Raw genomic sequence first — 27,569 nt, 5'->3', positions numbered from 1 at the left:
TAGATGAGATTCGCACACGGTTTGGTGGAATTCCTACAAAGACAATCACGGGCTTGGGTCAGCCGTGCATCTTGGGCACCTTTTGTTCACCTGTCTTGCAGTCACTAGATCTTACCTCCAGGTAGTGGGGTGCTGCTTATAATTTCACATCTATCTTCATTAATTGAATAATTCATTCCATAGAGAGCTCCATGTCAGACCCTCTGTCTAGATTCATTGTTAGATAAAACACAGGGCTTAGTAATGCCAAGATAATTAACCATTTAGAAGCAAACTGACATTTTTCAGGTAAAAAAATCTTCCCAGTAAGTTGCTTATAAGTCCTGGCCAAATGGCTCACATGTATGAGCCATTCTTGTAACTGCTGAGGAGTAGGAGACTATAATAGAAATGGCACTAAGTTTGAAGTCAGACAGAAGTTTGAATCTATGTTTGGCCCCTAACCACTGAACTTGGACAAGCTGCTTAACTCTGTGAATCTCAGGTTTTCTGTTTTGTTTGTTTTTTAACTTTGAACATAAACATAGCAAGTTGTTGCATAATTACTGCAGGGGGCATTTTTATATAACCAGTAAATACACTGCCTAACACATTGTAGGGACTGAATAATTACTTGTTGAATTGAAATTGTGTATGTATGGATATTGATATAGATATGTTATTATTGTGAGCAGTAGGTTCAAGGCAAAAAGTTTGGGTAATTAGCATATACTCACCACAGTCAGCTATAATTATATCATCTCTTCAGATTACTATTTAAAATTTATATAACTCAGAAAAAGTTGGGGTAAAGCTGTTATTTAGTGAGCCGTTTCTGTCACCATTTTGATAAAATGATAGTAAAATTATCTCCTAAGGAATGTATTTAAACTAGTTAGTAAAACACTCTTCCATTTGAAGGGGCCTATTCATAGACAAATACAAGGTGGATATTATTGAGCATTTCCTATGTGTAAGGGACTATAGGTAATTTTCTTGAATAAGACCGAGAGAAGCATAGCCCCTGTCTTCAATGAACTTGTCCATAAGTCTACTAGGTAAGACTCACATAAATAGTCATGAGGCCAAGTGTGCAAAGCCCTATGATAAAGCTGCAGGCAGAATGGCAAAAGAACACTGTGGGAGCTGTCCATTGGGCCGGGGAATTTGGGGGCACCTTCCTACATACTAATGAATGAATCTCCAGATGTGCCCGGCTATGTGGAGCTCATTCACATATCCTTTCCCCTACCTGGTCGTCTGCCTAGGTGCTTCCTTTCTTCCTGCTTCTTTACTTGGTAAACTTCTATGTATTTTTCAATACTGCCTCAGTGTCACCTTGTCTGTTAAGCTCTCTGACCGCCCTCCTTCCATAGACAGGTAGAATTCCATCCTCTACAACCTAGAGCGCTTGGATGTTCCCCTGTTGCAGTAGTTCGATGGTCAGAAAGGAAAGTACGTGGGGAACATTGGAGCGGTAGAAACAGCAGGACGAAACTGACTGGACGTGAAGGCAGGGGAGAGGGCGCCTTGAAGACATCTGGTGTGTGTGGTCAAGAGTAAGGATTGTGAGGTACAGACAGGGAGAATGTAAGCGAGAGCGCGCTATTTCCTGAGGACCCACCAGGTCCCAGGCACAGTGCTCAGCTCCACTAATGTTTTACATATTTTAGTTGCATCTGTAACCCCCTTTCAAGGTTAGAACACAGATCCTCTGTCATGTGCTGGACAGGCAGTGGAGCTGGGATTCAAACTCTGGTCTCTGTTCTAGAGCCTCTACTGTTGTCATTGCACCCAGTCAGGCCCGTGTGCTGACAGCCTGCCTGCCTCCTCTCCGTGAGAGCCATGTTCCTGTGACTGTCTAGGCAGCAGTACCAACCTGTTTCTCGTGTTGGTCGTTCAGGTACTTTGAAGTACTAAGATAGCAAGCAACTTTAAATGGTCTGTTCTTAAGGCTTTTTATTTACGTGAACTGGTGTTTCTTCCCAGTCTATTAAAATTTTACTTTGTTAGTAAGCCAGTTAGAAGACAAAGACCAGAAGCATTAATGATGAAATTAAGTGGGTAGCTCTTGAGTGCTTGCTCGGCACACAGCTCTCTGAATAGTAATGGGTGTGCTAGAAGGGTGACAACAGCAAGGAGTTCTAAATCTGGTGAGAAGACAGCTGGGTCCACAAATATCCACCCTGGAAAGCGTGGTAGGAGGGCCACGGGTGTACTCCGTACAAGTTGCTACAGCAGCTCTGAAGGGACGGTTGGTCCCAACTGCAGGGATGTGAACTTCACCTACGCATGTGAACAAGCATGCCACTTGTGAAAAAGCCACTTGTGAAAGGAAACTGACTAATGTGGATCCATAACAAAATGCTGTGAAAGGGTAGCACTTGTTTTCGTTTTATGGAGAAGGAATTACTTGACTTATCCCAGAGAGTTACAACTTAGAAACACGGTTAACCTGAGAGTTTCAGTTACCCCAAGTAGGTACCAGTGCTGTACATACTTGATTCAGGTTGGCTTTAAAAGTGTTATTATTTTCTGTATTTAAAAAATAAGTTTGTCTGTTTCCTATCTTCAGAAAAGTAACGGTTTCTAAAACAGCCTACTGATTGTTACCTCAATTAAGTAAATACATCACTAAATGAGCTTTGTTTCTTAATTCTGATTGCATTAGCAGAGAAATCATTGAAGACAGTGGAAGGTTAAAACATGTTGGGATCTTATGACCATGCTTCCCACTTTCCTTCTTTTACTTTGGGGTTCATTTTATTCACACAGCCATCAAACCTGTGGTAAGAAGGAAAGCGGTAATAATATCCCCAGCCTTACATCATGTCTGCCAAAGAAAACTAGATTATAAGTGTTGGTTATCTTATCCCAAATGGCAAAATTAACTACTACTAATATACAACTTGTGGTTTCATAGAATTATTAAAGATAATGAGATAATGAGTATATTTTTGTAGGAAATGTATTCACCATTAGAGACTATATAAAACTAATGTTTATTTATCATGCTTAAGAAAATCCAATAAAAAAACTTCATAGCTAAAAATAAAAGACTTACAAAGTAAATGTGTTGCTTTTAAAGGCAAAAATAATTAATGCTTATTTGAGCAGCAAAACAGAAGGCTCAGTCACATGCCATCTTACTGATTTTAAAGGTTTAAAATGAGATATGTATTGGCAGACTAGATCTTTAAATGGCGCTGATTTTAAATAAAACCCCCCAAATTTATTTAACTGTTCAAAAATGTATATTCGAATTCATCATAATAGAAAAGATTGTAAAGTAGATAGAATGTAAGTGATAGACTGTTTCACAGAATAGATTGCTCTTATGTTGACTCTTGTATGTTATATTTTTAAAAGAAGGCAAGGGTTTTTTTTGTTTTTGTTTTGTATTTTTTATTGAAGGGTAGTTGACACACAGTATTACATTACATTAGTTTCAGGTGTACAACACAGTGATTCAACATTTATATACATGATAATTCTAGGTACCAGCTATCACCATACCAAGTTGTTGCAATATTTTGACTATATTCCTTATGCTATACATTACATCCCGGTTACTTATTTATTTTACAATTGGAAGTGTGTTTATATATATATATATATATATATATATATATATATATATATATATATATATATATAATATTTTTTTGTGAGGGCATCTCTCATATTTATTGATCAAATAGTTGTTAACAACAATAAAATTCTGTATAGGGGGGTCAATACTCAATGCACAATCATTAATCCACCCCAAGAAAGAAGGCAAGGTTTTTTAATTAAAGTAGTTTCATTCATTTAACCCACAAGCATTTATCAGCACAGAGCACTCTGGCAGGCCCTGGGGAGGTAGTGATGAAGAAAACTCAAAGCCACCCTCAGTACCACACTGCTGAGGGGGCAGGCGGAGAGGAAACCCAGCAGTCACGATGGGGTGGGGTGAGACTTGCACTGCAGGGTGCCAAGGAGTGACGTGATCAGACTGTCTTTCAGAAAGTTTCCCCCACTGCAGTGCAGTCAGTGTTGGAGGGGGTAGAACATAAGACAGGAAATGGAGCCAGTGGAAGTTGGTATTGGTGAGACGTGGTGAGAACCTAAAGAAAGGCAGACCACCACTGCGGGGATAAAGCGGAGAGGACCACTGACTGCTGTTTGGAAGACATAATTGGCAGGTATAATAACTGGGGTACGTCAGGGAGAGAATGATAAGGAGGAATCCAGGAAATCTCTACAACTGGCGACATTTTTTACTTGCTTCTTCAATCGATGGGATTGCGCTTTTTTCCAGATCGCGCAGCAGAGGGAGGGACTTGTTTAGGTGGTAGGTGCTGAGTGAAGTTTTGATCATGTTCAGATTGCTTCCGCCCTGCCAGGTGGAAATGCCGTATACCTACCTCTCTATGGTGCTTAAGGGAGAGACTAGGGTATAGATACTTAGGAATGTGTCCCTTACAAGTTGTTTTGAAAGCCGTGGGACCCAAGGAGGACATCTGCAGGTGGGAAGAAGTCAAAGACAAAATCTCAGTGAGCATTTGTGTGATGGGTAAAGGAAAAAGTCTCTGCAAAAGAAACGAAGGGAAAAGTAACCAAAAACATGGGAAAATAAATATGGTTACGTGGAAAGATAAACTCAAAACAGCCAAGTAAAGTACTACCCTGAGACCGTGACCTTTTTACTTTCAGTAAAGCACAGTTTTATTATAGGGTACTTCAGTGCATTTATATTTGATTTCCAGATGAGAAGGGCTTGCTTCCGTGTTAACACATTGTCTGTCCTGTAACTACTAATCTGTATTCTCAGTCTGCTTGTCCAGTTCTGACCAGACATGCTGGTTTATTAAAGCAACATTTTAAAGTATTGAGAGGCAATATAAAAGTTAAGACCATGAACGTTGGTGTCAGAAGCCCAGGGTTCAAATCTTATCTCTATCACATACTAACTCTGGGTGAAGGGGAATGGGTTACTGTACCCACTTCATTTGGAAGCTGTCAAAGTTCAATGAGTTCAAATTCACAAAGCTCTTAAAGTGTGGCACCTGCAAAGTGCTGTGTACTTTAGCAAATACCATTTTTAACAAAGATATCTATTGTAGAATTGTGTGGGGAAGAAGGAACAGACCCATTTGGCCTTGTTTATGCATAATGAAAAAGATAGTCCATTAATTCAGTCCAGACAATTCAGTGGGGTAGAAGCTATCGTATTGATTACTTGTTTGATTGAATTGACAAGACCAAATGGATCAAACAAATTAAAGAATAGATTGTTCTACTTGGGCTATAAAGTAGTATTTTGCTTAAAATGTAAGGAAAGTGAAGATCAAGCTAGGCACCCGACTACTAGAAACCTAAATTTATTTTTTTTTAAATGGCAAGCAGGATCTATTTTTAACTGTGTATTATTTATATAACTTAGCAAAAAAAGAAAAGTCTTGAATTTCATAACTGTAAAATTCAGTATCCTTTTGGGCACCCATCACTTCTCAGGCACATGGCATATGTATTTCTAAGTTTTACAGTAATAGGGGAATAGTGATGCCATTTTACAGATGGGGAAAAAAACATTTCAAAGGCTTAGCTTTCTAACCTGAGATCTGATTGCAAATAGGTGACTGAGTCTGCCTTTGACCATGTGCATTCTGCCTGATTGCAAAGCCTTTTCTATTTTATGCTACCTTAACCACCACCAGGAGAGAATGCAGCCTGTTTTCCCTGGACAGGTCCAGGGCCTTGACCTCTCAGAACTAGGATTCTGTTTCCTCATTTTAAAAGTACCTCATTTCCTTCCAATCTAAAATTCTGTGAACTTTTACGAGTTAACGTAACAGAAACCAGAAGAGACAAGATAGGAATCTTGATTCTGTTTTTCCTTCCCCCCTCATATGCAAATACCATTCCTCAAGTGAAGCAGATTGTCACAGCAAGTATGTTGAGCCTTGAGTGTAATGAAGCTCATTTGTCAGTGTCTGGGGCCCTGTAACTTTATAAAAGTTAAACAGGGACACGTTTCAGAAATGCACTTCTGAACTGAAGGAAATGCCTATGTGTCCTGTTGTAAAAGGCGTTCCTTTTCAGTTGCTTGAGAAAATAATAGAGAGAAGCTGATGTGAGAACGTTGGTGTTGTGTTTGACCCAGAGTTTTTCAAACTGCACATTCCTCTTGCGTGTATTGCTCACACATCATTTTAATATGAAAGGGCACCTGTCTTTTGTCTCAGTACACATTTACCTTTCAGCATTTCAGATGGTGAAATGGGAGGTACCTGAAAAAGTTATTTTTGTTTTGTGGGTTTTGGGAATCCATTCAATACCTGGTGTTTTCTTTAGACTTTATTATGCCTTCTGCTGGGTAAATGTCATGGAAATGCATTTAGTGACTCTTAATCCTTTTCTTTAACCAAAATTGAAAGAGACAGGACTTCTCATAATAAATCAGTTTGTTGACTGTTTCAAGAAAAAAAAATGATGTGTTTTCATTTTCTTAGGACACGTAATTAGAACTCTATTTAAATAATGCCTGTGAATAATGCCTCTATTTAAATAATGCTATATAAATTTGTGTTTAACATGAACCCCAAATGTGGAGTTAAAAAGAGTGTTTTAGGATGGATGAATAAACCCACCTTGTTTTGGTATGCTATCTTTTTAATCTTTAGAGCACTATTTCACTTTTAAAAATAGAAGCTCTTGCTATGAGTTTTAGTAATATTTTCCTTTCTCAGAATCTTTTTTTACTTTAGTCCAGGTTTTTTAAAGAAGTAGATGGGGACAGATGAGCTAAAAATGGTGAGATTTTTTTTTTTTTTAATACAAAAGGCAGAACTGGCTGATGACTTTGTCATGGGACATAGAGACAGACATTTGCTTCAGAACTGAAGACCTAGAGGTTAATAAACTGCTCCCCAACCTGTGATGTGGTGTTAAACTACTAGTTACCCAGCTCAGGTCCTTCAACTTTTCTTGTACCTTAGCAACTTAATGTCTTCAAAAGAGAAAAAGTTCCTACAAAGATTTTCAATAAAGACCTATACTATACCATTTTCTGTAATTTCATTATTTCGTGGAATTAGTGTAAGAAACAAAAATCAAAGATGATCTGATGATGGAGTCAAAACTTCCGATTATTTTGAAAAATATTACATTTTGAGAGATTTTGTCACTAGGGATCCTCAGTGTACTAGTAGGTTAGACAAAAGGAAGGAGGAAGATAGGCATGCTCTTTTTATTTTTAGCTTATTTCTAGGGGAACAGTTTTGAATAACACATTTGCAGAATTCTAACTCAAATGCATTTAAGAACAATTCACCATTCCTGAAAAACTTAGTGGAAATCATGTTTACTACCACCATTGGCCGGCCTGGTCCAGAACAGCTGCGTGTAGTAGGAGCACAGCCCCTGAGAGATGCTTGACTCCTTTTAAATTCTCCTGGAAAATTTACCTACCATTCTGTCCTTCCCACTGCCTATTAAACACCAAGTTTAGCTTCCTATGTCCTAGCAAGATTTTAAAGGAAAGGGGGCAGGATGCAAGGAGGACTCTGGCTGTTTTTCATTATATTCTTTCAGGGCTCATTTATCTGGCTGTTTTTCATTATATTCTTTCAGGGCTCATTTATGTGTACTACAATGGATCTTGGAAACTTATTTATCATTTTAACTAGTTTATATTCACTTCACAAAGTTAGTTCATCTTATCTTACTTTGTTTATAAGATAGTACTCTGAATTGCTTCTAGGCACAAACATAAAATGTGTAGTTTAGTACAGTGCAGTAGCCACTAAAATTGTTCTTGTCTCCATTTCTTAAACTTGACTAGTCTCAAAAGAGCATTTATTGATTTTTTTTTTTTTTCTGCAAAATTCTGGGTACTGGGCTGGTATAATCGAAACCTAGGTCTCTCTTGAGCGAAGGACAGAAGCCAGCTGTCCCCCCGGTCAGAGTGACCATCTCCTCCACCCTACAATTCAACTCTAATTTTGAAGAGAGATTTGAAGATCTTGTTTTCTTTTTTCTTCTTTCTGTCTTTGTTTTTTAAAAGATGGAGAGAGAATACCCAAACTCCAGTGTTAGGAAATGGGAGCAAGGAATATTATGCATAAGACATTTTTTGGATTTTTTTTTACAGTATGTATTTTGGCAAGAAAATTTTGAAGGAAAGTTCATCTATCACTCAATTAAGTTTACTATTTTCTGATGTATTTCCTCTCCTCCTCCCAGAGGAGAAGGTTTGCATTCTTTATTATGTGCGTTCATTAATCACTTAGCCCCTAATAACTTATAAGCTTAATATATCATTTTCATTGGTTTTATTCATGAGTAGAGAAGTGTCTGTCTATTGCATTTTTGAGGCCTATTCCTTTGTCTTTTTTTTTTTGAGATATGATTGACAGACAACATTATATTAGTTTCAGGTGTACAGCATAATGACTAGATATTTGTATATGTTTTAAAATGATCACTACAATAAGTGTAGTTAATATCCATGAGCACATGTAAGTTTTTTCCCTTAGAATAAGAACTTTAAAGGTCCTCTGTCTTAGCAACTTTCAGATATATAATGCAGTATTGTTAACCACTGTCACCAAGCTGTACATTTCATCCCCATGAATCACTTATTTTATAACTGGAAGTTTGTACCTTTGACCACCCTCACCCTTTTCACCCACCCTCATCTTTCATGATCGCTTATTGAACTAGATTCCACATCACAGGATACTTTTCAGACCTTGCACTGTTTCTCTGCTCCGCATTCGTGGAGCATCAGTTGCTTTTTTGCCATCAGGTGTTGCTTTCTCTGTCACCTCCCTTAAAATACCCATCTTAGAAACGATTCCAGACATCTGAGCACCTACTTTCCAATCCTTCCCTCTGTGTGTCCTCCTTCCCAGACTGGGTAGAATAGAAACTCCTCCTGGTTTGCAGTGGCCATTATAACACAACTGTATTGAAAGGGGCTTGGGGGAAGGGTCCCATCACTGTGTAGAATTGCTTCTTTGTTACCAGGTAAAGTCTGTAGAGAGACATTTCTGACCCTACTCCGCACTGACGCCCACCCTCATTTCTTAATGAGCAGAAAAGAGCCTGAAAATATTTTAAAAACTCGGGGCTGAATTGGGTGAGCCTTTTCAGAGAACCACTCATTTCCTGTTACCCAGAAACACCAATTTAAAGTATGAAATGAAATATCATGTGTGTTTATTACTGAGAGGACTGTTAGAATTTTCACTGAGGTCCTAGGTCGAAAATAAATGATTAACCTCTAGCCAAAACAGTCCCTTAACCATCCTTTCCAACCAGTATGTATTATGTACCCTAATTCAGTGAGGTAACATAATCAGGAAGCCTACAAGAGGTAGAGCATGCCCATTCCTTACAACAAGGGTCAGCAAACTTTCTGTAAAGAACCAGATAGTAAGTATTTTAGGCAGGCCCCGCATTCTCTCTTGCAATGCTCAAATCTGCCGTCTCTGGAAAACAGCCATAAACAATACCTAAACAAATGAATATGATTGTGTTCCAATTTTTAAAACTTGCAGACACGAAAATTTGAATTTCATGCAATTTTCCCATGCCACGACATAGTCCTCTTATGACTTTTTTTCAACCATTTAAAATCGTAAAAACCACTTTAAGCTCACAGGTTGTACAAGAGAAAAAAAAAAAACAGGCCACAGACTGGATTTGGCCTCCTATGGGTCACGGTTTCCCACCCCTGATACAGATTTTAAGAGGAAAGGACAAAAATACCATGATTAAACAGTCAAAATGAAAGTGAAGGTATGACTCTTACAATTGGGAGGAAGAAATCAGACTATTGACATTACTTTGGGTATACAAAGAAACCCAGGGAGCACCGGAGGCAGTCAGCTGTCCCCAGGGTGAGGTGTTCTAACCTCTGACAGCCTTCTTGAGAAGAGAGTGGAAACTTTTGACCCCTTCTCCTGGCCTCTCCTGACCTCCCAAGCCCAGCCCAGTTACGGCTCCCCTTCCTCTCACTCTGTCTGAAGTGGCAGGCTGCAGGTACCCCAGCTTTTCTAATCCCAGTCATTCTCAGGTGACACTTCCACATATCCTCCTCCCATACAACTGAAAAATGCTTTTCCGCAACTGAGAAAATCCTGTTTTCTTTCCTTCTTAGGCCTTGTGGTCTCTGTAGCTGCTTCCACGGTAGGAGACAGCTAGGAGTTGCCTGTTGGTGACAAAAAGTCAGCTAGCTGAGGTCAGTGTCCCAAAGATGGACGTGTTTTTGAAGAAATGATTTATATCAAGCTCAGCTTCTTGGAACCCATGCTCCCAGAACATTTCAAAAACACACAGAGATGGCATGTAAATAAAAACATGTGGAAAGTTGCCGCTCATGTACTATATAGTAAACCCGTAATCTTTTTAAGTTAAGGGTCTTGCTAATTTTTTTTTTTAACTCCTGCTAAACAGACACCTGCAAACTCATTCAGGACATCCAGAATGAGTCAGAAGTTGAGTTTGGGTTAACCCACTCAGGAATTGAAATTTAAAAGCATCCTGGAGCTTTCTGTGGGCCACAATTAGTGCATTGGTATTTCTAGATTTAACTGCTCTGTACTATTCACTCACTCCCAAATGGGCCACTTCCTCCTAAAAGGATATCCTATAGATAGCATTTATTTAATGGTTGAATGAGAAATGTCGGGTCCAATTTGGTCTAGTTTCCCCAGGTAGGCGTCACCTGTGCTCTCATTCACAAGGCTTAGTAGTTTCCTGTGCGTGTGTTGATGTTTTATTAAGCACTTGCTTGATCCTGTTCTAGGCTCTGAGGATACTGAAATCGTCCTTGACTTTTACATATTCAGAAATGAGTAGAGGAGAAAGGCATCTAAGTAAAATCTTTATAATATAGTGTGATAGGTGATTTAATAGGAATAGGAAGTGAGTAATTTGGGAGCATCTAAGAAAGTAGAGCTAACTCTGAGGACATGACAAAAGCTGAGATGTGAAAAGAATTAGCCATTTCACTCAGCCTAGTAAAAAGCACTGGATTTGGGGTAAAGCATATCTTTTTACTGACTCTGGGCATATCACTTTGCTACATTGAACCTCAGTTTTTCTCATCTGTCAACTGGGGTTAATAATACCCCCTTTGCAGCTCTATACAAAGGCATTATCAGCAAAAGCTCCCTTGGCTATCTTAGGCCCTTTTCACCAGTGACTGTGTGTGGCCAAGATGCCATGCTGTTAACTGCTAGATGGAAGGGACAGAAGGCGAGATCAGTTTTTGAGGGGTTGCGCGGGGACAGAGCTTCCATTCTGACCGAGAGCCAGGAAAAAATGCACCTGGGTCAACTATTGTCCTGCTCCTCCTGGGAGCATGTCTGGACAATGGATAGTGTGTCTTTTCCCAGCAAAGCCTTTGCATATTTTACTGTCCTTAACAAGTTGACTGAGGGACCTGGTCAAATTACATACTTCCTCAGACTGCTTTTTACTGTGAGTTTCAACACTAGAACCAACTTGATGATTCCTCAAGGCTCACCTGAATTCTTAAGTCACTGGAAAAGGTAATGAAACTCTATGTTATTAAGATATCTATGATTCTTTTCCAATATACAAGCAAAAAGTAGATTTTTGGATAATAGGTACTTGGTAAATAATGCGGTGGATGGTTTTACCTTTCAGTGAATTTTGTACATATTCTCAGTGAATGATAAATGGACATTGTATCCTAAAATAGCCTTAAACAGTGGAAAGGATGTATATTTGGGGGGCATTTTGAAACAAAACAAAACCAATTACCCTTAAAGCCAAATCAACCTATGTCAGAGCTCTAACAACGCCTTATGAGTCTACTATTTAGATATTTTGACTGCAAAGCAACCTGCCCGCAATTGAGGGTGCAAGTGTTAGCTAACTTTGCACATGTCACAACTGGAGAGATGAGATTGAAGCCCCCCACCTGTCTGACCCCAAACCCACTGGGGGATGGGTAAGGTATCCTGACCAAGGGCTACCAAATGGAAAATCCACTGAGAGCAACCATTTCCCCAAATACAGCACCAGCTTGGTTATTATGGAAAAGTGATGGAGCACCAAAGCGTGTGTCCCTTTGTTTCTTCCAGGGGAGAAGCCCTACAAGTGTACCTGGGAAGGCTGCACCTGGAAGTTCGCGCGTTCGGATGAACTGACGAGGCATTACCGCAAACACACGGGAGTGAAGCCATTCAAGTGCGCAGACTGTGACCGCAGCTTTTCCCGGTCAGATCATTTGGCACTGCACCGTCGGAGGCACATGCTGGTGTGAGGAATGCTCCCTGGCCAGCTGGGCCGAAGAGCTGGGTCTCTTGGCAGCACCCAATTCAGCAGGGCTGAATCCCCTTCACAGTGTTAACACGAAAGGGCATCACCACCCCACGATGCCTGAAAACCAGAGCAGGAGAAAGAAGTAGCCCTTCTCCTTTTGGTCGGAAGGTAACCCCCATCACGACTACCCGAGAAACGTCTTCACGCTGGCCTGGGAGATCGGGGACACAGATGCTGAAGAGACAGGCATTGTTTTGCGTGCTGTGTACTCTGCCGTTTAAAGATGTTTGTAGCTTGTACATTTTCTGAGCTGTCAGACATTTTGTTATTGATACTTTAAAGGTCATCTACCACAAATTGATGGCTAGAGCAAGACCTTTTACATTGGGATTATTCTCCCGTCATCCCACCCCTTAACCCCTTTTTACAGAAAGTTTAGTTACTATCTGAGTAAGGCAGAACACACATCCAATCTGTTACCAGCAAGCAGCATGAAAGTAGAAAAGAAGAGGCTGTTGGAGGGGTTCCATTACCTGCAAATAAAGGGGCACTCAGACAGCCCTTTGCAATAGCGATGGCGGCAACCAGATATCACCCGCGACCCGTCATTATGCCATGCCCTGGAGACAACCAACATTGAATCTCTCATTTGTTTGTCGTTGATTGTATTTGTTTGTTTTGATTCTGTTTTGTCCGTCTGTTCAAGCAGAGGGGCAGTGACATTTCGGTTGGAGTCTAGTCCTGGTGTCCGCCCTGGCGTGCGCCAGCACAGAGGTGTTCTGTGGTTGAATAGGAAGAGCCTGTCTAAAAAACTACTGCCCCACTTCAAATCGCAGTGTTCTGTCACCTAGGTATCATCTCCTCCTGCCCCTAGTATTTGATTACAAGGAATCGGGGGGAAAAAAACTTCCTTAGACACACTGGCACCAAGGGGAGAGGTGGGGCTGCCCAGGCAAAGTCAGCGAACATGGAAAATCAGACAAAGCAGAGATGGAAATAATGCACCTCTTGAGGAGAAAAGCAATAACGAATAAAAGGACTTTCCTACAATAACTTCACTGAGGACTCACGTTACCAATTTTCATACTTACTAAAGGGACTGTAAAAAAACACCCCTGCATTTTAGATGGCTTGGTCACATTCACAGCACTGAGGTAATCTCTCTGCTGTTAGTTGCCCTGCTTGGGTGAGCACCACAATTGAAGACTGTGCTCCCCTTTCCTGGTTCGGAAACAGTTATTTGGTGACTAGAAGTGCCGGCGAGGCAGAGTAGAGAATGAACTCTTGGGCTCATGGGTCAGTTCTCCTTGGAATTGAGTCGGGGGAAAGGCAGTGTGCCCCGCCACTTGAGGAAAGCCTGACCTGGTGCTAGTTTCCTCACTTGGAGAGCCAAGGATAAGTGACTCTCTCATAGGTTCTTCTGTACAGATTTCCTTTTCTAAACTGTCCTAGCACCCAGTGGTTCTGCACAGGCAACTGCAGGGATGTTGAACCCCCACTCCTCCTGTGCTGGGGATGCAAGGAAATTCTAGTCCCCGTCTACCCGCTAAAATTCAGAGCCCTTTTTGCAATTAGCAAAGTATACTGTAAACCAAGCAATACATCACCAACAAGCACTCTTTCAGAAAAATCACCACATTTTCTCCCCACTAAAAGCTGCTTTTTTTCAGCTTAATGTGGCTAAGGGGCTTGGTGAGGTTTTTCGTTACTGTTAAGATTTTTTATAGCCAGGATATCAAAGGTTGCCATCATAGACCTTTGCAGTGTATTTTAATTACAAACACTTGATTTGGGGAGTTGCACAGATTAACCTCACAATATCACTAGGTCATTTTTAGATGTATGAACATTCTGAAATAATCACCAGTTGCACAAGTATCCTTTTTAGGATCATCTTCAAATTCATATGATGTTATTCAGAACTATGAACATTGAAAACAGGAACAATTTGTGTTGGATGGTACTAAAAGGAACTTTTTTTTTTTAATATTCAGGCAACAGCATAATGATTTTCAGGTCAAATTCTATCTTCAAAATATGCGCTCTATATTTTCTGCCAGATCTGAAAAAGTCATCAGGCAGTTTCCCTTCAACAAGGGCTGCAAGTCTATTGATAAATAGCTTCTTTAGCTACACAATCTACTACCCACAGAGCATTGGTTTTTGTTTGGTTTTTTTTTTTTTTCTTAACCAACTGGAAAGTTTTTTATCTGTACTGTATGCAACTCTTACTTCTCATTGCCTGTGGCCATTTTGAATAGAAAAAAGCCTCTGGGTGCCTTGATGCATGCTAGCTCTGGGTACTGGTCAGTGGCAAAGAACACAGAGAGTGGCAAACACAGCCCTGAAGCCCCCTCTGCACGTCCTGGCACCTGCTTAGCAGGCATGGAGAATCACTCAGGTGAAGTGTCGACTTGGTTTAATTCTGCCTGCTCTCCTGAGACGGGCCGGTCCTCGTCTCCACTGAGAGATGTCTTCAGAGTGTTCCAGGTAGACGTGGTTTTTAGAATTCATAGAACTGACAGCCAGTGGGAGCTTCCTGAGTGACAGCTTGATTTAAATTTAGCACGAAACCCAGTGAGCTGCTTCTCTCTAATAACATGGAAAAGGTTCGGGGAAGTAAGCTTTTTCTCCTCATCCTCTGAAGGTGGAAACCAGACTCAGATGGGAAGTTATCTCATGAAGTCTGTCAACATTACACCATTTCTCCCTTTAGACTCTCAGTACTTCTAAGGAGGGATCCAAGCCCAAGTGCTGAGCGGGTTGCTGACCCAGATCCCAGGACTGAAGCTTCCCTGGGGCTTGTCTGAGGACATAGCAAGTTCTCCTTGGCGGGTGTCTCACTAATGTTTCCCCATGGAAGGGAAAGTGGTTTGGGAGAAATGGCATTGGGCTAGAGAGGACAAATATCTTCAGGCGTGGAAAAACCTGCTCCCATCTTCTGTCTGTTCTAGCCTCTTTGGAAAAGCACAGTAAGTAGATGAGGTGCAACAGAAAAAGAGGAAGAGAATCCAAAGGATTCGTCAGTTGTTCCGTAACTAAAAGCATCCTTGGGTTTTAAATTTGAGTTTGCAGCTGGGCATTTGTGTGTGTTTGGGAACGTCTACACAGGTGGCTGTCATGACTTGCTGGCTGCAGTAGGCCTGATGACCTCTTTGCTGAGTAGAGATTAGAGTTCAAGGGAGTTCACATCATTTAAAAAGTGACAAGGTTCACACTTTGAGGCTTTAGGAGGCTCCCTCCTCTTAAGTTTGATTCCCTGGTAGGAAAAAGATTCACACTTCCCCAGCACCTCCAGCTCCATCCTGTCAATTGTGTGTGGACTCTGGGAAGCCGGCTTGATAACTTGTCTTAAGTTCTATTAAGACATTTTAGGCTGAAATTCCTAATTGCTTTACCATAAAGATTGTACTACTTCCTGGCATTACTTTTATAAAACACTATAGGACATTTATTTTCAAAAGCAGTTGAATAGCAGTAACATAAACCACATTTTTTTTAAGAGTACTTTTTATTCACTTGAGAGTTTAAGTGGAAAATAGGAAAAGGGTTGTCAGGGGGGAAAAGCTTACAAAATGCTACCGTGTTTACAGATGCCAGTTCTAGATGATTAGAAAGGCCATTCTCATTGTGGTTGAAATTTGGAATCACTTATAGAAAGACTGCGTTCTTTTTTTTATGGCTTTTTTTAACTTCAAATTGCCATTTGTGTTTTAAACATAAATATAATTCTGTACTTTGAAATCAGTTCATTAGAGTGATAACATGTATATGGATAAAGATGCAGTATTCCTTATTCTGTTCTTTATTTATTATACTTACCAAAGCTGCAATTGAATAAATCTGTTGAGGTGAGGCCTTCAAATGTATCAATACACCTTTGTTATGTTGTTATGACTGCTTAGAAATGTAGCCATGGTGTTGTTATAAAGGTGTCTTAATATTTATAGTAAGGATTGACAGAATTTAAGCAGTATTAAGAATACCACCATCCACGATACATTGAGTTACAGTCATCATATAAGGGACTGATCATAAGATGACTCTTGTGAATCATCATAGGCCCAGGAAGCCTTAATACTCATAGTCCATAATCCATGCTCAGATTCTGCTCTTAACTAATGCCTCTAAAATTGGGAGGAAAATGTATTCTGCAATTTAATTGATCAAATCTCTTCCTTCAGTTTTCTAAGGTAGTACATCTCATTAAAAAATCTTTCCATTTGCTTTGGTTTTGTTTAGAAAAGAGGTTTGGAAAGTCAGTGTCTTCTGTATTACATTTCTACTTGTCCCCATGCTGCCTTCAGGTTACCTGTACAGGCATGCCCACCTTATGCATACCTGTATACACCCCTGTTTATGTGTGGGCTAATAAATAGCAACAAAGAACTTTTTTAAAAGAATAATTTGTAATAATTCATGCTGTCTAGAAATGTAAATTATTTACCTTATTAGGGAATCAGCTTATAATGCTATGTATGACTCTGCCTGCATTTTGTAGTTAAGAAGTGTACATACAAATTTAAAATGCTATATTTTCACAGTTTCATTATAGAGTAATGTCTGTTTTAGTAACCCATGTCCATTGGTACTTTAAATATGCTAAATACTGTGCAATTGCAATAGAAATTCAGATTTTCATAAGTAAATGAAATAGGATACTGCATCTTTAAAAAAAATAGAGTGAAAATATTTTACTGTATTCATAACATATGTGATAGTGCAAAAAGTATTTTCAGACTCACAAATTTTACAGAGGTTGTAAATAGTTTGATGAAGTATGTCGGGGAAAAGAGCTTCTAGTTTTCATCACAATAAAAAAAAGAGACTTGTTCAGATATGCCTTGTATATCTTATACACAATTATCAGTGTTGTCATGGAAACTCTGTTCCACTTTGTCAGAGCATATACCTTGTGCTCTGAGAAAATGGAGTGGCCACTTGTCTCAGTTTAGCCCAGATGGTTTAAAACACAGTGAAGTCATTTTAAGTTGCAAACAACTGATTCCAAATTCAAAAAGTCTTTTCCTGAAAAGGGGAGCACAGCTGCCCAGGACATGACTTATGCTCAAGAGAAGCATCTAGCAATTGTTCTCTTTTCTCAGTTACCTTCCTATTCAAGGAAGTAATGCTTGATCAAAAAAACTATATAGGTGTTTATTCTTGTTTAAGTCCAGAGGGGGAATACTTTTGGAGTAGCTACATGTTGACAAGATTAAGTGCTATGGATATGGCCACATGTTAAGTGAGTCTGTACTGGCAATAAGAATAAGCTAATGCCCATTTTCGTAAATGAATTAAAAGCTGAAAGTGCCTGTCAATAAACGTTATGACCAATGAGATATTCCTGTACTCTCACACAGCAATAATTCTTCATCAGACTAGGTTTTTCCTCCACATTTGGGAAACACACACAGAATAGAGTAAATATATGCACATAGTAAATTGAATCTGTTCACATAACCACAGAAATTCTTTTGTGTCTTTTTAAATATACCTAATCTTGTTTATGTTAGCTTTTCTTGGTTTCATCTTTCTTGCTTACAGAATATAAGAATTCAAGTCTGAATATTAAGGCTATCTTCAGTGTATACTCTGGCATATGGTAATTACAATTTTGAGATAAATATTCACTGGGATTAGCCCCAAATTTACAAAGCACCATGTATGGCTCAAAAAGTTTTGCTCAGTTAACAAAAGCCAATTTGTTTAGAACAAAACACTAGAGATATTTGTTTGTTTGCTTGTTTAACTTTGTTATATCCATTAATATCAAATGCTCTAATCCATCTTTATTTCTCTATTTCCTTTTTCTCTAATTATTTTCTGTTGCCATCTAACAGCTGTTTTGGAATGAGTATCAACACAATCATTTCACCCTAAAAAGTCTACTGAAATATGGCTGAAACTTAAAAAAGCCTAACTTTTAACCAAGCTTTGCAGTTAGTCCTGGAAAACCAGATTTACATTCACAATGGCACAACATTTTCCTGTAATTATTTTACTGCTAAAAGTAAAGTTATTAAAAATATATACAAAAAATATATACAATGAGATTATATGAATAGACAAGAGCCCTGGAAATTCTCCAGACTTACCAACTCAGAATGCAGATCTATCCAAACAAGTTATTGAGGGCTATCAGTAAAATTAGACAATTTAAAAGCCAAACATTTGGTCAGAGCAATTTAAAAAGTCTGTGATTAAACACTCAGGCTTTAGACAGTGAAGACTCCCACGATAGACGGTGTTCTCCAGAACCAGACCACAGGCCTAAACCCATCCACTATTTCCTCCTCTACACTTCAGAAAGAAAAGAAGGAAATATGCCTGGATAGGGTGTAAAACAACCAATTCAACATCAAAGGGAAGCTGTTGGGTTCCTTAATCTCATGGAAGTCATGGCTTTTGACTGGGCTGTTTACTGCCAAGTTGTCTGAAGGTACTGAAAGAACATTAGTTCGTGGAAAAGTAAAAAATTCAGCAAACCAGGAAATAAGAGCTATGGTTTATTAAACCCTGACTATATGATGAGCACGATACCAGGTAATTATTAGACTCAATCCTCTCATCTGTACAATGGTTCTACATTTTATGGATGGGAAACTGAGGCACAGAGAGATTAGCTGAGTTTTCCACCAACAGAAATGGTGGACGATAGAGTGGGAATGTGAAGCTACCTATCACTGGCTCTGAAGCCTGCCTTATTTCTACCACATCGCTCTGCACGTGTGTTCCCAGCAGCCAGATTTCCAGATTTCTAACTCTTCCGTAGTTTTATTATGGATGCATAGTCCTCATATTTTCTATGTAAGACATAGGAACATGATACAGCACATGATTTGACAGTAGTGCATAATATATGAAGTCAGTCCTCTGGGAAGCCATGCATGAAGGATCATTTTAAGCAAACGGCAACAACCAGATGTCTCCATGAACTTACACTTACCTCCTAAATGTTTGTCTTAGAGATCCAAAAGTTGTCAAAACTCTTACATACTTATTAGCATTTTCACAAGAGTGGAGTATTCTCAATTCTGCTTATTTCTTTGTAGCTATATAAAAGCCTTCCCACCTATACAGACCTTCTAGACTCTGCATAATTTGCGTTTGAAATGTTCACCTCTGCGGAGCTAGTTGCTCATCCCGAGCCCACTCTTGGCCGTTGCTGGGGCAGCCATGAAGCATTCAGTGGATGAGCAAGGAGAGAAAACAGTTAAGTCCTTTTCAGATTTCTCACCTAACAGCACCGCCTTGGAATGTTTTAAATAGTCTTATAAATAATTTGTTTATTGTGTTTGTTATTAGTTTCATTGAACTTTATGTAAGAAACTGTCCTACATCAAAGAAATGAACCCCCTCCTTTTCTGTGTGGAACAAGGTCTCTGACAGAATTGATCCATGGGAAGTACTAATGGACTTGGAAAACATTAAGTGAATGTCATTTCTCATGGTGTTTCTTTTTCTGAAAATGAATCCCCTGAATTATGATATTTCTCCCTGTTATTTGCTGAGGGAAGAGAGAAAACCTGTATAAACAAATCCCGTCCGTGCTGAAAGCAAGTGCTGGGTGCGCACAGCTGCCGCGGAGAGGGGCTCTCTCCTCAGTTAATTGGGTTTCGCTAGCCATAATTTCTCAACGACAAAACCACAACTTTGAGTTGAAAAGAGGTGAATAGTGGAAATAGTAACATCAGTATGTTTTGCTTTCTGCATTTCATTTCTAGAAATTAAAAATGTTTGAAACAACAGAGTTTGGCCTTTGTGCGAAGCAAGACCAACGGCTCTTTGTGGGATTATTATATCTTGCTTTTTCCAAAGCAGGCTTAGCAAGACTTTCAGTGAGATTCGTTTTTGTTGAAAAATGAGGGTGAAGAGGAGGATAAAATTTGGGTCAAAGTCTTGTAGAAGTGCTCAAGTACTCAAAAAGCAAGATATTTTAGGGACATACCAGCATCTTCCCTTTCTGCTCATTTCATGCTCTGAAGATAACAACAGAAAACTTAGAACATGCTTGTGCCCTACTTGTGTTTCTAGTTTTCCCATAGCAGACTTCTGTGATTACATCCAGAGTACAGTATATATTTTGTGGCTCAAAACTTTCTCTTGCACTGGATGGGTGTTATTGAACTGGGGCACTGGTGCCTATATTCAAGGCTCTTTCCTATCAACTTGTCTGTCCACAATTTGTTGTGTTTAAAACTTCATTTTTCAAAATCACCATCTCCCTGCCAGAATGGTGGTTCTTTTGTTTTTTTCATGTCTATGTGGGACTCATTGCATCACATGGCCGACCAACTGTCCATGGATATGAGAGAACTACTTACAAAACCAGCTTGAAAACATCGTCTTGTGTATTATGTCATCCTGCCTCACAATGCAATTATGTGTATCATAACATACTCATTTTAAAAAAGAGAAACCAGCAAATTCATGTTTGTCCATAGAAGAATGTACTCAGAACTTTTTGTATTGTGAAACGATGAGAACCGACCACCTTTAAGATACCCACCTGCCACTTAAAATGACTTAGTTATACTTAGTAGTAGTCTAGACATTGCTCTCAGTGTGTGGGGGTCAATTCCAATGTCATATTCTTTTGAATAATATCTCTAAGTCGTATTTTTTAAATTACATGGGAATAAAGAAAAATGTCATCTTTGGCCAAATCAAGCAGGCATCTTTTTCCTTTTCCTTGACACTTATCTCATTATACATGGTGATTTAGATCACAAAATCTATCAGTGTAAAAATAGAAAAACGTCTTTTTGTTTACACAACAGTTATTCTAGACTTGAAGCCTCTGAACAGCAAATTGAATAGAAGTGCTGTGTCTGATTCACTTTACAGATACAATTCTACAAAAGACTCTTGGGTCTCTGACCCCGGAGAGTTGGAGTGCCCAGAGGAAATCCTACCATTAAAGGATAAAACCCCCCAATGATGCTGGCAAGCAAATGTGTTAATTTCTTAAATCTCCATTTAGTTTTCTGTTCAGAGTTTTAATTGCAAATGAATTTCTTTCTCCAGCTTATCTAAAGATCTAATTTCCCAATAGTTTCCTCTGCATTTATATACTCTGTAGGGTTTAGGCAACCCCTGTTATGAGTTCATTAATATTATGTAAGTGTTGTTCTTGTATTTATGTATAGTGTATGTATTGTAAATATACTCAGAGCTTTTTTCCTTTTACTGTAAAATGGTGATTTTTTTTTTTTTTGCCCTATGATAATGTAAAGGGAGACCCTCCTAATGAGATTTTCTCAGAGGATGATTATTCCAGTCTATTCTCAGAGATTTAAATGAACAAGTGTTATTGTTTTTAATGGTGTCTCAGACATATTCTGTTGGTGCATTGCTTTTCTGTATTCAACTTTCCTATGAATTGAGCTGTGAACCGAAATAGAGTTTAAACCTTTAACTGTATGCATTTGTATAATTATCTGAATGAAGGCATGAAGGTTAAATAAAGCATTTTGTATGGAACAAAACTCCCTAATTATTCCTAAGCCTGACTCAGACACTTTGGAAATCATAGTTATTAAACATTCTAATTAAACCTTTGTTATGAAACATTTTACCATTTGTGTATAGTTAACTTAAAACACAGAACAAGATAGACTACAGTAAAAAATGAACAGGGTTTTTATTTAATGAGCCAGCACTGAAAGAGGGATTCCTAACTTAATATTTTAATGTATGGAAAATGAAAAAATGGTTCAGAAATATGAAGTGATAAAAAATATGTCTTACAGAGTCTAAAACTTAATCTCTATAATTGAATGAATTATATCTTTTTCAGACTTTTTGTTATCATTTAACTGTAGAATGATCCACCTAGCAAGGCTAGTTTATTTCTGTAAATTTTTAAGAAAAACTAAGCTTTTGAAAAGAAGACCATTAATGGACAAAATATCTTTTAAATAATTGCTAAAATAGGCATTTGAAAAATCTATTCAAGTATCATCCTATATGCTATCCTTCAATTGAAGATCTAGAGAAATCTGTTCTATAATGAGAATAGTAGTAAATACTACTAACAATTATACAGAATGCTGATATGTGATAATTTAAATATATGAGTACTTCCTAGATTCAGGCAATGTTGTAAGCATCTGTTCAGTTTACTTATTACAAAAATCCTGATTTAGGTACTTCCATTATCCTAATTTTACAGATGAAGAAGTGAGACATAGAGTTTAGATAACCTTCCGAGTCAATCTTTCCAGAATTGGTGGACTTGGCCACTAAAGGGCTATGGATCAAAAATGGAGAGATGATAGGAGGTAAGGAGCAGGGGCTGATGTCGGGGAGAGAGTTCATAGCAATGAGTATCATGGAAACAGCAAGTATCTTTGATTATGTACATACATATAAACCCAACAAAATTCTACGTTCATACTTGACAAATTATAGTGTAGCTTAACAACATAAAAATCAGACAAATTAATTTGGGCTCACTTTCTTAGTGACTAAAATCCATTGCGAGATGAATGCTGAGTTCTGTGGCATCGTCCTTGTACTGTTGGGCACCACCTGGAGCGAGCACGGGGCCGCACATCTCACTCCATTCCTGTTCAAACACACGTCTTCCGTTGGGAGGCTCCGAGCCCTGCAGCGGTGACTTTTCCAAACCTGCCTGCCTTGAGCGCAAAGAAGGCGTCCTAAGGAAGTGACTTCCTCCCCCAGCGAGAGCTTCCTTGGTACTTTCGTGGTGATTACAACGCCAACTTTACAGAAGAACTTACTCACGAAAAGATTCCAAGGTCCTTGAAAATTGAAGCAATAAACTGTGAGTACATTTTTACTGAATTATTTGTGAAGATTCCAGTTGTGCCATTTTAGAAGTATCCTGTTAAGGCAGAGGCCAACACGTTAGGAGAGTCTGTCTTGTTTTACACTCCGATGAAACATGGAAGTAAGTTGTAAGGCTAAACCTAATTCATTGAATTCTTTCTTAGAAATGAGTTTGTAACAAAATGGTAAGTTGGACGTTTGATTTACGTGTCTTGGGCCTGAGTTTCTGCGAGTTCTTTAGGCCACACAGGCAGCCAACCGAGCTCTCCAACTTGGTTTTTGGTTTGTTTTCCAGTTCCCCTCAGGAGGCTTTGTCCTAAGGATGAACCAAGGAGAAGCTCGTGGCCTGGATCACGTGATGGCGTTTTACGCTCCAGGTAATTTACTTGTCATTGCTGCTTCTACCTCGTGATTCCTGGATAGCCCAACTAGGTGGGAGTATAGAAAGATGCTCGATAGCTCCATGACGTCCTCAGTCTGGATGGTTCACCAGAGCTAAGATTTCGAATCTAAACATTGCTGGCTTTTCACTGTTTCTTACTCTAATTTAATGACTCCAAAACAGCGTGAGAGAATTAAAAGTACAAAGACAATGTGCTTGAGATTAGAATACCATGGGACTTCATCAAAAAAGAAAAAATATTTCAAGATTAGAATAAAATTATACTCCCTAAAAAATTATTTTAGTCCCAAATGGCCACTGATAGTTTTCATACCATATAAGGCATTGTCTTCCCACCACAGTGACATGGTTTCCTACAACATAATGAGTTCCTTGTGCCTTGTCCTAGTACTGTCTGGATTTAATATATTTCTCTACCAGCAGTGTAGTAAGTGTAATTTACATCACTTCCTATTTAGTATAAATTCACCAATATACTCCTACACAGCCCATATACTTGGGTACTTGGGTAATTGTCTCTTTCTGAAATAAATTAGTTTCCTTGTACAGGAACAATTGTACATGATCATTTTCTTTTATAATTTCACTGTTAAATTCATGTATGTGTGTGTGTGTGTGTGTGTGTGAGAGAGAGAGAGAGAGAGAGAGAGAGAGAGAAACTTAGTTCTATGAGGACATGATGCCATCAGCAACATCACACTTAAGCAGGTTCACTAAAAACAGGTTCAGTCAGAAATGCCCTGAAATTGCTTAAATACATGTAGAGCCATCACGATGCCCCCCTTTAGTATAGCTACAGTTTTTTACATCCATATAGTGTAATCCATTCCCTTGGAGAAGATTGCAAGGCACCGTAAATTGTGCCCTGAGCTACTGTGAAGTCCATGTCTCTTAGAATTTTCAGACTGTACCAAAGATTCAGGTCTGTTTCAGCATCTCACAGGTGGCCTTGCTGCTGACCTAGATCCCTCTGAACTCAAGCTTGACCATAGACCAGGTCATGAGGTAGATGTGGTCATGAAAAGTTAACACTGGTGCTCATCTTCAGGGCTCTCCAAGCTTCCATTAAGGTGGCCAGCACACTCTGAGTCTGAGCTAGGGGCTGTGGGCCCTATTGTACCTTCCATTGCTTATTTGAAGCCATTGCTTTATAATATGTCCAACTTGAATCCCCACAGTCACTTGGTCACTGATGTTGATTCTTCTGTAATATATTTAACAATATTATGTATGTTAAGTGAATGTTGGAAGTATATTTGATATGTCTAAAACATCAGGGAATGGTTAGGAAATTTCTCAAAATTTATTTAGCCACTTATGAGTCAGTATTATTGTGGTTACTAATAACAATTTTGACATGCATAAAATAAGGAAGGTATCCAAAATACCCAATTATGACTCACGTATGTATTTTACTACTTGTTCTGGGACATAAAAATTGTAGCTAACAATCACTGACCAGAAGCAGGTTACATCCTAGTAGGGTAGATAAATACACAGTTTCTATAATGTGAAATATAAATGGATAAGCACCACAAGAACTAGCTATGGTGTTATGGAATTTTGAAGGTAGGCAAGTTAGCTTCTGTAACACAGGTTATCAGCTGGGCCCTCCATGTGCCCTGAGATCAATACTCAGATCCCTAATTCCAGTGAAAGACCAAAGCCCTCCCCAAGATTCCCTCACATGCTGAGGGCGTGTGCAGCACTAGGGAGAGGCGGGGTGAGGCAGGGCTCTTTGCACCACAGTCACCTCATTCTCTTGGTTTGTGCATCATCTCAAGGTCTGAAAAGTGCTCTCTCTGTTTCCTGTCCAGTCAGCCTCTTCCTTGATTAACTACACAGGTGTACACATACACACATACAAGCGTGCATAACTTGTATAGGCATTGTTTGCACACTGAAGTTTTGTGACCCATTAGTGGCAATGAAATCCATCTAGTGGGTCAAATCAAGATGAACATTTTCAAAAAGGAAATAAAGGAGTAGGGTGGTATAGGATAGGCTGGAAGACCAAAGCTACCATTCTTTTCAGGGATGGATTCATCCAGTGGTTCCTCTTCCACCTACCTGACACTTTCAACATCCCTTTTCCTTGGCAGTTTCTATCTCAGGCTAGAGGTGAGAAGGTTGCAGAATTTCTATGCCTCACACCCATGTACAAGCATGAAAGAGGAAGAAAGAGACTTTCTCCCAGAAACTCTCCTAAAAGCAGAAATGGGAAGGAACACGTGTGGCTACCTTTCTCTCCCTCCTATAGCCAACCTCTCTTCCAGTTTCATCACTCCAAGTTCCCAACCAAGCACATCCCCCAGACAGTCTTTGGCAAGGAGCACATTAGACTGAAGGCCAGTTCCCTTGGGCAGCAGGGTGGGGTCCTGAGACTTATGAGCTCCAGAAGAGAGAAAAACTGGGGTTCAGTGTGAGTCGAGGTATTTTTTTTCTCAAATGTTTATTTTGAAACTTTAAAAATCTCAAAAATAAAACAGTGAACATTCATAGAGACCCCAGCAAGATTGAACAGCACTCTATATATACATATTTTAAAACTAAGTGCAAATTGTGGACTTCTTTAGACTTCTGCTCTGAATATTTCAGCATCTGAGAACAAGGACATTTTCCCATCAAAGTAGTGAAAGTGTCTCAATAATGTCCTTTTATAGATGTGTAGCTTTTGGATCCAGATCCAGTCAAGGGTCACACCATCACTAGCCTCCCTGCAACCCACTGCCCTTTTTCCTATTCTCTTAGATTTGGAGGTTTTCTTTTGTTTTGTTTTTTGTTTGTTTTGATAGTGCTCTGCCATGCTTTTGACAGTTTTAAAGAATCCAGGCCAGTTTTTTGGAAGGTGTCCCTCCATTTAGATTTGTCTGTTTCCTTATGATTAGATTCAAATTAAACCTTTTCGAATAGGGATGCTGCGTAGATGATGGAATCTCCCCAGCACTTGCATCAGGAGGGACATGATACAAGTCTTCTCCCGCTGTTGGTGGTAAGCACCCTCATAAAGGTGCCTTATCCTTCTATGTGGATTTTGTTATGTCCTTGAGGTTTTTTTTTGGTCCTTGTGGTTAAGTTTATGTCTTTAGTCAGAAAAGATTTGTGAACGTTATTTCATTTTAAAAATAAATGTGAATTACTAAAATAAAAATTCCAAAGCTTAGTTCTTCCTTCACCTTTTACTTCATCCAAATAGGATTGTTATTTTTGTAGATCTAGTAAATGTAGTATTATTATATTTATAGATTGTAGGGGGCTCAAAAATAATTAAATTCCCTGAAACATTAAAAACTGAATTTTTAAATTGAATATATTTGCTTCTCTCTTAAGAATTGTAATAGATAACAAGCAGTCCCATGAATTAAATATTTTTTATAAATCTATTCAACTTTAGATATGGTGATTCTTAAATTCTCTGCATGTTCCAATTTTGCATATAAATGTTAAAAGACTTCAACTTTAAATTTTAAAATTAAAATCATTGCTTAAATTACATATTTCAAATTAGAGTCACAAGGTTAGCTTCTAAGAGAACATTCTTTTATTCTCTTAATTATTATAAGTGTATGAAGTACCAAATATGTGTAAATTCCTCAGACAGAAATATTAATACTATGAGTTTTTATTCTCATGTATTTCTGTACTTAATGATAGATTGTCTTGGGATTAAAAGGAAACCATTACAAAATGTGAAATAGTTTGGGGGTTACCTTTTCAGATGGTTGAAGTGCTGAAGACTGATGATCTCATTTGAGACGCTAATACATTGTTCTCAACACTGCAGGGAAATCTTATATAGGTTATAACCACAGAGCTCTATTTATAATGAAGAATAGGAAATCTGTAATTTAACAAGGGTGGTTTATGTACCCACGTCCCTGGACTTAGGTAATACAAATTGTTTTATAACCAAATTCTTCCATATCCTCAAGGAAGTCTGTATGCACCCGCATATACACGTATACTCCCAGTGCAATTCTGTTTGATTGGATTTACATTTATTTGGTCCTTGGTACATTTAATTGTATCTGGATAGTCATAAAAATTTTTTAACGTGATAGAATTTTTTTCTTATAATCATTCCTATCTAGTAGGGTTATAAGCCTTA

The 27,569-nt window shown here is 38.8% G+C and overlaps 1 protein-coding gene across 5 annotated transcripts in view; it reads left to right on the top strand.

Annotated features, from left to right (window-relative positions):
- KLF12 (KLF transcription factor 12) overlaps positions 1–21,508 on the top strand; it is a 445,357-nt gene extending 423,849 nt beyond the window's left edge. For all 5 annotated transcript variants that reach the window (XM_057494510.1, XM_036893684.2, XM_057494511.1 and 2 more), the window contains one exon: positions 12,081–21,508. In XM_057494510.1, the coding sequence (XP_057350493.1) occupies positions 12,081–12,262 (182 nt within the window). In that variant the 3' untranslated portion in view covers positions 12,263–21,508. The remainder of the gene's footprint in view (positions 1–12,080) is intronic.
- The last annotated feature ends 6,061 nt before the right edge of the window (positions 21,509–27,569 follow it).

This window comes from Manis pentadactyla, chromosome 17, assembly GCF_030020395.1.
Source record: "Manis pentadactyla isolate mManPen7 chromosome 17, mManPen7.hap1, whole genome shotgun sequence".
NCBI lineage: Eukaryota > Metazoa > Chordata > Mammalia > Pholidota > Manidae > Manis > Manis pentadactyla.
Note: the sequence above shows the minus strand (reverse complement) of the source record. Positions and strands in the feature narration are given on the sequence as shown.